Consider the following 10,435-nt stretch of genomic DNA (forward strand, 5'->3'; position numbering starts at 1 on the left):
ACGCACTGGATGTACATTGTGTACTGTATTTCACTTATATCAGCAATTCAAAATAGGTCTGGACAGAATGACATACGGCGCCACCACGCAGATTGAACAACAAACTCTTGGAATTCAAATTCAACTGAACGGAACACAGAAATTGAGTTTGAGCATCTATACGAAATACAAACAAAGTGACGTTTTCACGTCATGATCACAAAACAAAACTCGTAAGCAAGTCGACTTGGTTATCCAACAGTCCGTGGTTTGCTGCTGTATTCTCGCGAGAGTTCACTCTTATGTCACGCCGAGAGCGCTGAGCACCACAGAATTTCTAACAACAATGGCTCTGCTGTCTGTGGCTGCTGGACCGCTTCGGAACCGTGTGCGGGCTCTTCACGCGTGCAGCCGAACATGCAGCATCTGGTCAGGTTTTCGAAGAGGCAATGCTGTTGCCGTGGTACGTTGTTGTTTTGCTGTTGACTGAGCTGCGTGTCACACACTCCTGTGCTTTGTTTTTCTTCTCAAACCGACTTTCTTACGTCTCTTGAAGCGCAGTCATTTTCTGTTCAATGTTTTTTTGTTCTTTATCTTGGTGTCAGGCAGCTGTACGTAACTGGTTGCATAACATGCTGAAGGGCTGTTACAGGAAGTAAACAACAAACTTTGTTTACATCCAGTGGCCAGTAGCTTTATTGTGGAATTACACGTTGAGATTTGAGAAGTGCTTGGCTGTGATATGACATTCAGTACTTGTCATATTATATGCCTTTTTTCAATTTATAGTGAAAGCGGATACATGTGTCTTTTTTCCTTATTTGACTTTTATCTTTTTTGGACAATGTCACACTTAATGCGACATGCAATAATGTTTATTTATTTATATATATGGGAAAAATATTGCAGCCACTAAAATAGAATAAAAAATAATTTTAAAAAAGTCACCCGAGTGTACGATGCTTGTGTTTTTATGGTAGTTATTAAAATAAATATGTGAAAAACAATCCTTCCTTTGTCTTAAATTAGGAAAAAAACAAACTCATGCAAATGTAGTTTTGTCATTTAGTACATCCATGAGCAGCTGTCAGTTATTCGGACTCTCTTTGAAATGATGCAACGCAATTGTCACCAGGAAAGATAGCAATGTGCTTTTATTATTATTTTTTATTCATCTTATTTTTCCTATATTTTTATTTCTGTCCAAATACTGCCACTTAAAAATACTTACGGTTTAGATGAGGCAACATCTTTGCCGTGCAGATTTGTGAATTTATGTTCTGTTTGGCAAAAATTTTTGTATTGGAATTGAACGTTGGCCGCACTTATTCATGATACATTAGATTAGATCAAATTTTTTTGTCCCACAATTCTACCCCTTTTGTTTTTCCACAGATGCCGCTGCTTTTAAGGAAACATGGAGGTTTTTATCAACACAGTCTTCCGTTTGTTCGACTATTAAGTGCCAACAAACCGCCGAGAGGTATGTTTTGACTGAATCACCTGGCAAAATACAAAAAAAAAATACAAAAATAATAATCTGATGGTATCTGTTAGGTTTTGAAAAGTATTTTCCAAAAGCAGAAGGGACAGCTAACGAAAACAAGTCGGCTGATGGTGCGTAAAAATATGCTCTCTTTATTTTCCATTCAACTGTTTATTTGTATGTGTGTTTATGCTGCATTATCATGTAGGTGGAAATCCCAAAGATCAGGATTCTTTTAGACGGGAAGAAGATGAAGACAAGGGGGAGGAGGGACATAGAAGAGGAAAGAGAGGGCAGTCGCAGTGGTGGGCCTGGATTCAGGTGTGGTTTCTTTCCAGTTGATACAGTCGGCTTGTAGACCAGAATTTTTTGAGGATAATTTCTTCATTTTCATAGCACGTTTGCTTGAGTATACTCCTTGTTGAATGCATGTCATTGTTTCCCTGACAGGATAACTTCCCCTTGGATGAGAAAACCACTCGTAACCTGGCCGTCGGCGCCGCCGGCATGGGTTTTGCTTTTTTGTATTTTAACTTAAAAGAAACCGGAGTCCAGATTTCCTGGTCGGACTTTGTGAATCGTTACTTGAGCACCGGAGTGGTACGCGACTTTGTTTTACTTGTATTTATAATTTGACCGAACCCACGCATTTTTTAACTCGTGATTGTGTTGTATTTCCATTCAGGTGGATCATCTTGAAGTGATCAATCAGCAGTATGTCAAAGTTTTTCCTGTGGATGGAGTGAACACGGCAGACGCAGTGAGTGATTCCTTTACTTGTTAGTACCCCATTATTGCCTGTATAATGTCCTACTTGTAGTGTCATCGCACTTGGTCTCCATGAAAAGGGTGTTTTTGCCTGGTAATTTCGCTGAGTATGATTGAAATTTGCAGATTTTCTACCCCTTTGCAGCCATAGCTAGGCCATCGTGGTCGCCATTTTTGTTTTTAGGATTTATTCAAGTATGTGAACTTATTTCCAGGTACAATTTGAAAGTCTGTTATCCGCTCTTCAGCTCCGTTTGTAAACTGCTTTTTTACGATGGGAACTTCATGAGTTTTCCTGTTATGCGTAGACATGACTTGGCTGCGCAGGTTGTGGCATTCACAGTACTAGTGATAAACACCATGAGATAAATTTGTTTGATGCATTCGGACAAGTTGGCGTGGAAAAGTGCTGCTATCTTTGTTAAACTCACAGTGATTTTGTGTCAACTGTATTGTTTTTTTTTCAGAACTATTTGTGGTTCAATATTGGAAGTGTAAATTCTTTCGAGCGAAATCTGGATTTGGCTCAACATGACCTTGGTCTGGAAACCAGCCAAAAGGTGCCCGTCTACTACAGCAGCAAAACAGAGGCGTAAGGACGCATAGAAGATTTTTTTCCTGTAATGAATCTTTCAGCTAAACAATTCTCATCTGCTTCTCTTCAAAACAAGGACCCAGCTGTTGACGGTTCTCCCCATCTTTGTCCTGGTGGGCTTCCTTCTTCTGGCCAGAAGAGGGGCAACAGCCACCAGCAGGGGGCGAGGGAACCCTTTCAGCATGACTGAATCAAAAGCTAGACTACTGAAAGAAAACATCAACGTGAGGTTCAAAGATGTTGCGGGTTGTGAGGAAGCCAAGCAGGAGATTCTGGAGCTGGTGAACTTCCTAAAAAACCCTCAGCAATACCAAACACTCGGGGCCAAGATTCCAAAGGTAACGCTGGAGATTTTGGACCTCTGACTGTGAACATTTTGGTGACAAGCTTTCTCTTGGAAGGGCGCCGTGCTCTCTGGTCCACCTGGCACTGGGAAGACCCTGCTAGCGAAGGCCACTGCTGGAGAAGCCAATGTGCCTTTTATCACTGTCAGTGGCTCAGAGTTCCAGGAAATGTTCGTTGGTGTCGGCGCTGCCAGGGTCAGTGGGGCTCTGCGTATCAGCTCAGAACACAATATTTGCTGTGATGATGTCATCATGGGCAATATAATATGCAATGAAGGTTTCAGATACACTCCTTCTCTGGTTCCTATCCTTGAGGGTGTGAAGGTTGCAACACCTATTGCTTCCCTATCACACCTGATTTCTCTAGCATTGATTCTCACAGTATCCTCCCTCCTGTCTGGCTCACTAGGTCAGGGACATGTTCGCAATGGCTCGGCGGAACGCTCCGTGCATCCTCTTCATCGATGAGATCGACGCCATAGGAAGGAAGCGAGGGCAGGGAAACTTCGGGAGCCAGAGTGAACAAGAGAACACGCTCAACCAACTGCTGGTGGAAATGGATGGTGAGGACTTGACCACTGTGTTTTTCACCCAAGACCATTTGGACTGTTGACGTTGTGTTGGACTTCGCAGGGTTCAACAGCTGCACCAATGTGGTTGTTTTGGCCGGCACCAATCGAGCGGATGTCCTGGACCCTGCTCTGATGAGACCCGGCCGTTTTGATCGCCACATAAACATCGGTAATATAAATGCCCTAAACAGTTTTGGTGATGTTTGAAGTTGGAGACTGAATCTATCAGTCGAACGTCAGATCTGTATTGATTCCAGTCTCCTGCTCAAGGAGAAGAGTTCAAACAGGTAAAGATCAGCTTGCATATCTGCCTGGATTCTCATGCTGACTGATGGTATCGGCAATGCACATGGATGAGCGACTCAATTATGTGTTCTGCGTCGCTGAAAACATCCGCTTACATTACATTCGCTGGTAGTTGAAATCCCAAGTTTCCCTCGTGAATTGAAGCCTAGAAAGCTCTGAGCACTACACGTCGGGTTTCACCAGAAGCCAGAAGCTTAGAATCAGTTAAATGTTCACTAAGTACACATGACTTCCTTGACTGTCCAGCTGCAGTGACTGCAGTCAACCAACCTCCTCCCTAATTCTTTAACAAAAAAAGTTGGAGGATGATGTGGGAAAGTGTTAAAATTTACAGACCACTTTCAGTTCTTTTTAAAAAACCCAACATTGTCACCATTTCCCCCCCAGCGCTTTCACTGTTTAAACAATAGAAACTGAGACATTAAGACATTAATTAGCTTCCCAAGAAGCAACTAAAAAAAGACATCTATTTTTACATCAGGAAAGGTCAGAGGAGTTCCTTCTTGCTGACCCGTGTGTCAGGAATAATGTTTACAGTGTTCACTTCACAGCATCATGAGAATTATGAACTCTTGGTTATGCAACACAGTGGTGAGAAGCTGGCATTAACCTCAAAAACTAATAAATTAATTGAGACACCTGGAAACCTGAAGAGAAAGTATTCATGATTTATGTGCTTACTTTTTTGTTTTCGGCAATTTCTACTGGATCTATACCTCAATTTACTTAACATGAACCAAAGCAAAGGTGCGAAGAACAGAGTGCCTGATATGTTAGTGTCCACTCGTCAAACTCAAGAAAGATCAGCCGCTACAGTTGGTTGCTTGTTGTTCCTTCCTCCTCGTTTGTTTAACTTATTTTTCTGCCCCTCCCAAGTCACACTATAGAGGGATGATTTCTTTTAGTGTGAAGAAATATCAGTACTTTCCCCTCTGTGCCATGATATCTGAGATCTTCTTTGCTGATTTCCGCACAATGCTTCCTTCAAGTGTTTGAACTGCCAGCTCCTTTTCTGGCATCTGTTCCTTTGATGTGATTCCCTGCCAGTGCTCTTTATTCCTTTGAGGGTTTTATCACTTCTACCTGCTGAAATCCAATTTTCTCAGTCACTGCTGTGCATGCTTTATGTGGTCGCAGTTACACACTCATCATTGAGGAAAAACGTCACACAAATCCAGGAGGACGTTTGTTAAGTACTGCTCCTTTGAAGTTTGTTCATGACTGCTGCTTTTCTGGTGAAGTCATGTTGCAAAACTATTGAGTACGAGTAATAACTGTCATAATGAGTTTAACATCAAACAAGTTATTCTGTGATGAGAAAGGGGGGTATTATTAAGTCATCCAGTTACAGTTTCCCCACAGACTGTTTGACACAGTGTGATCTAATGCAGGGGTTCTTAACCTTTTTGATCTCGGGTCCCACCTTTCCCAGAACAAATGGACCCGGGGCCCATTCAATAGAACTGATTCACACTTGATATCATTTGTCATCAATAACCGTATTTAATCTACTTACACATAAACAAACCAAAACCTTGTGAAATGACATGAAACCATGTGATCTTCGCAAAGATATTCCAACCAGCAGCAGAACCAGGTGCAAGTCATATTCATCAAATTTACTGAAGGAAAAAAAATTAAAAAAAAATACACTTGTATTTTATTTGAATTCCAAAGAAGATATAAGTAAAGTGTAAATGAAATTATCGCCATAAAATTTTCAAAACTGCTGTGCTTTCATGAACAGTTTTACTGTTGGGGGTGCCATAACTTTCTTTATACATTTTTTTGTTTTCAAGAACTTCTCCATAGTTGGTAGCTATCACAGATTTGCAGCTGTCAAGTCAATTCAGTGACACACTACTGCCACCATACGTGGCTATGTATTAAAACGGAGCATCTCGTGGCCCCAGGTGTAAAACAAAAAAACTCTTAGCGCTTGTGGTTAAGAATCACTGATCTAATCCCAGCTGTGTCATTTTGGGAGCGTTGCTAACCACACCGTTGTTACGTCTAGCACAGAACAAAACTGCACTACATGGTTTGCTTGTCATGTTGATGAGCGACTGAGCCGTTTTGTGTGTTCTTCCAAAGCCAATTAAACAGTTGGATAAGGTCACTGACAGACATTATTCTGTATAGGCCACAGACGGCATGGCTAAAGGTGGCAAGATACTATGGAGGGCAGGCGGTTGCAAAGTTCCACCTTATGCTTTCTTGGTTAAGCTGATTACCATTGTGTTTTTGTCCCTGTAAGATTTGGATATAAATGAAAAAACGTGTTTTGACCCGCAGCCCCCCCGGACATCAAAGGCAGAGCGTCCATCTTCAAGGTGCATTTGAAACCACTGAAGCTGGACTCCAGTATAAACATCGACGCTTTAGCTCGGAAGATGGCGTCGCTGACTCCAGGTTTCACTGGTGAGTTGTGTATCGCATCAGTTTCCTGTTGTGGAGTCTGATCTGAGGACGTTTGCAGGCGCTGATATTGCCAACGTGTGCAACGAAGCAGCTTTGATAGCAGCACGACACTTGAACCGGCACGTCAAGGAGGTGCACTTTGAACAGGCCGTCGACAGAGTTATTGGAGGTAACCACATTCAAGGTCATATCAAGGTCCATGAGGAAGGTTCATACTTGAAAGTGTGGTAACCATGTGGCTGATTTAGTGACATTGACATTGACATTGAAACCTCATATTATGCCAGTTCTTCTCCAGCCCCTTTGAAACAATTTTAAACTTTATTTAAGGTTTACTTTCATGATATATTCTTAGGTTTGGAGAAAAAAACTCGAGTGCTGCAACTTCCAGAGCGGACGACTGTGGCGTACCACGAGGCAGGACATGCTGTCGCCGGCTGGTTCTTAGAACATGCCGATCCGCTGCTGAAGGTATTAATTTGAATTTCCCCTTTCATTGTTGCTCACCTCAGTCACTCTCTTCCCTGTGACCTGATCTCCTCTGCCACAGTTTTTCCATTTTGTCTATTTATTTTATTTTAAAGTCTGCTTTCTGGAGTTTTGTGTTTTGCCTTTTTGAATTTGGCTCCTTCAGTTGCTATTATTTTTTTAAAAACTCACCTCGTATATTTAGATTAGACTGGATCGCTTCTGTTCTTCTCTGAACGGGGAATAAATAAATATAACAAAATAATAATACTAAAATGATCTTATAAAATATTTTTTGCTCTTATGAACAATGACAATCATATTTAATGCCGTTTGAAATACCCAAGTACAGTTGCTCTTCTGATCGCAGTCATTACGCTTGTCCACAAGTGCACCACCTAGTGGTGGATGGAGAGCAGTTCTATTGGTGAGAAGATAAAGTGATGCTGTCAAGGACACCAGTGTGTGAAGTGGTTTACTGTTCTACCAGACTTGTTTACAAGACAAATAATGCTCCTCTGCAGGTGTCCATCGTTCCCAGAGGCAAAGGTTTGGGTTACGCTCAGTATCTGCCCAAGGAGCAGTTCCTCTTCTCCCAGGAGCAGCTGTTCGACAGAATGTGCATGATGCTCGGAGGTCGTGTGGCCGAGCAGGTTTTCTTCCGCCAAGTCACCACAGGTGCTCAGGACGACCTCAGGAAGGTCACCCAGTCGGCCTATGCTCAGGTGAGCAAATGATTTCGCCTCGTACAGTTTGGCAGCCCTATTCAAAGGCCTTTCGTTTCATCGTGCAGCTGAAATTATGGTCATAATCGGTGTCGCCAGCAGATGGCGCCGTCATCCATCGACTGTCCAGTTGGATTTATTTTTTTCAACTACGGTGTGTTCATATTGAATCCAGATCGTAGTTTTTCAATCAGTAACAGCAGGTGTTTATTAAAAATAACATATTTTTGTGTAAAAATATTTTATCATATGGCCTCAACATTCAACTCAACTCATTCATAAATGTATCATCTGTGTTTTTGCATGGCATTCCCAGTGATCAAAGCAATATGCTTGGGATAATGTTTCATTGTTTTAATAGCTTCATTGATAAGCAAATGACTTGACAATTATCTGTTGCAGGTGGTCCAGTTTGGCTTCGGTAAAGCCTTGGGTCAGATGTCCTTTGATCTCCCTGATAACATGATGACGGAGAAGCCCTTCAGTGAACCCACGTCTCGCCTCATAGACCAGGAGGTCCGGCACCTTATTGACGCTGCCTTTAAAAGAACACTGCAGCTCATCACTGAGAAGAGAGAGATGGTGGAGCGGGTGAGACGCCATGTTACTCTTCCCCTTGAGCAATAAACACCATTTAAAAGCAAAGGATTCCTTCCACAAAGAGCGAGCTAGCAAATATGCAACTATGCTTTCATTTAAAAGTCAAATGAAATGCTATATCAATTCTCGTGACCTACAAAGGCCATGTAACGGAAACAAACAGAAAAGGAAGGTCTTTAAAATTTATGATGAAATGCTAAGCAGCGTTCCACTATGACTGGCCAAACATTGACGTATGATACACCCCCTAGTCTGAAGACAATGTGAGCCAAACACGGTGGCCAGGAGAAAGTGAATCTAAATCCTAGCTAATGAGAGGACGGAACCCACCTGTACTATGGTTGCTACACGTTATTAGCCACATTCACAGGTGAGGTGATCATGTTAGGGTTGGATTTCGTGGGGAAAAGAGAGGGACTTGATAACAAAATTATTACCATTGTACAGTATTTCTAGGGTTTCACTGATCCACGTTTTTGGACTACCGATCCCATCCCGATACCTGAATTTGGACATCTGCCGATACCGATATTCCTCCGATCCGATAGCAGAGCTCTTTGCTGCTTTTCTTCACCATTATTGTTGATCGTGCAAGAAGTCAGTGCGAGACAACAGAAGAAAACAGTAAAAACATTAACCAGAAAACAAATTTGCAACTCTGAATTTGATATTTATTAAATCCAACACAGACCTATATAGAAAGTGAATGGATACATGACGCTGTTTCATTTGATCATCATATACTGGCTCTTGGAGCATAAATAAGTCCATTTTCTGACCGACAAGTGGCTCAGGACAGATGTTTGAGGTCCAACATCAGAGATATTTGACTAATTTAAGGACACACACTGCGTTCGAGGATCAAAAACATCCAATGCGCTGTTGAGGAATAATTCCCTGAATGTTTACCCCCTGAAAAAATCCTACATTTTTGGGTCATTTCGTTTAAGTAATTGTTCAATGTTCAGACATTATTTAGCTTTAAGTACAGATTACGATATTGAACAACCCTGGTTTTAGGTGACGTTTTTGGTCAAAGTGTTGCAACACACGACATGATGTGATTCATTGCTCACTGATCGTCTGCACATAATCCAAACACAATCTAACCGTTACAGTTTTAATGTCGCAGGTGGCGAAACGTCTGCTGGAACGAGAGGTTCTTAGCAAAGCAGATATGGTGGAACTGCTGGGGCCCCGTCCTTTCTGTGAAAAGTCCTCGTATGAAGAGTTTGTGGAAGGACTGGGTGAACTCGACGAGGACTCTTCTCTGCCTGAAGGTTTGAAGAACTGGAACGGGACTGGTGAAAATCTGCCGCAGGATCGGCAGAGGAACAAGTCTGCTGTTTACTTGTAGAGCAGTCGACGATACTTTCTCTCAGGATTATGATGAAAGTGCAATTTAGTATTTCATTCCGTGTCTTTGTCTCATCAGACGAAGAGATGGTGGAAGGTACATGGGTCTTTTTTAGACCCTCATTGTGTCAGTCTGCATTATCGTAAATTCCACAGACACAATACAAGTTAACTAAAAGTGGATAAGCTTTGGTGTTTATGAAGGCTGTGTGTTACTGCGTGACCAGCCCCACGTGCCTTCAGACCACATGTGTGGTCAGTCAGGTGCTTGAATCATATGCTAAGGTGATGTGCTCAACACTGCTACGTTTTTATTCTCTATGACCTCTTCAAAATATCTATTTGTTTTCAGCAACAATGACCCGTATTACTGTTTTGAAGGGGTCTGTTTTTCATCATCATTAACACTTAGTTTCACAGATCTTCCTGCTGAGCACCAACAACAGCTGGAGAGTTTTTCCTCTTGTTTTTAGATGAAATTTTTTCTCCTCTGAATGTAGCAATATTCATATTTTAGATGTATTTAAGTCTTTGCTCGCATAATACTTGAACTTGTGAAAACCAAAGTTTCTGAGTTAGAAAACATTCTCTTGTATTATTTTGTAATACTAAATGAAAAGGTGTTTTATGTGATGATGTTTCATGGAGCTAATAAAGAGTTTTGCTATTCCACTCCCTTTGTCACTCCTATCTGTAATGCCCTTATCTTGTGTTTTAATGTTTAGAAATGTGTTCCACATTAGTAAGTAAACTCCAAACCCCTCCACGCTGTGATTTTTGCCACCCAAATTTGCCTTATAAGGATTTTGTTCGAC

General features: G+C 41.6%; 1 protein-coding gene across 3 annotated transcripts; it reads left to right on the forward strand.

Moving 5' to 3' along the window:
* Positions 1–282: 282 nt before the first annotated feature.
* On the forward strand, positions 283–10,272 carry LOC128759422 (AFG3-like protein 1). Of its 3 annotated transcripts, XM_053866352.1 has the most exons (17): positions 283–442; positions 1,375–1,462; positions 1,537–1,596; positions 1,674–1,786; positions 1,916–2,065; positions 2,151–2,225; positions 2,701–2,825; positions 2,905–3,166; positions 3,230–3,367; positions 3,582–3,735; positions 3,806–3,913; positions 6,346–6,471; positions 6,530–6,640; positions 6,827–6,942; positions 7,464–7,664; positions 8,067–8,255; positions 9,397–10,272. In XM_053866352.1, exons 1-17 carry the CDS (start codon positions 326–328, stop codon positions 9,619–9,621), a joined length of 2,358 nt encoding a protein of 785 aa, XP_053722327.1. In that variant the 5' UTR covers positions 283–325; the 3' UTR covers positions 9,622–10,272. The 3 variants fall into 3 exon arrangements, with proteins under 3 accessions (XP_053722327.1, XP_053722328.1, XP_053722329.1); XM_053866353.1 differs by lacking the exon at positions 3,230–3,367; XM_053866354.1 differs by lacking the exons at positions 283–442; positions 1,674–1,786 and having other exon boundaries at positions 1,391–1,462.
* The last annotated feature ends 163 nt before the right edge of the window (positions 10,273–10,435 follow it).

Source organism: Synchiropus splendidus, chromosome 5, assembly GCF_027744825.2.
Source record: "Synchiropus splendidus isolate RoL2022-P1 chromosome 5, RoL_Sspl_1.0, whole genome shotgun sequence".
In the NCBI taxonomy this organism is placed as follows: Eukaryota; Metazoa; Chordata; class Actinopteri; order Syngnathiformes; family Callionymidae; genus Synchiropus; species Synchiropus splendidus.

What these genes read in the sequence shown, in the direction of transcription:
- LOC128759422 (XM_053866352.1), top strand. Translation starts at nt 326, where the DNA reads ATGGCTCTGCTGTCTGTGGCTGCTGGACCGCTTCGGAACCGTGTGCGG. An exon ending in TTGGTGTCGGCGCTGCCAGG is followed by an intron (nt 3,368 to 3,581) that starts GTCAGTGGGGCT and finishes CTGGCTCACTAG; the next exon opens with GTCAGGGACATGTTCGCAAT. An exon ending in ACTGCTGGTGGAAATGGATG is followed by an intron (nt 3,736 to 3,805) that starts GTGAGGACTTGA and finishes TGGACTTCGCAG; the next exon opens with GGTTCAACAGCTGCACCAAT.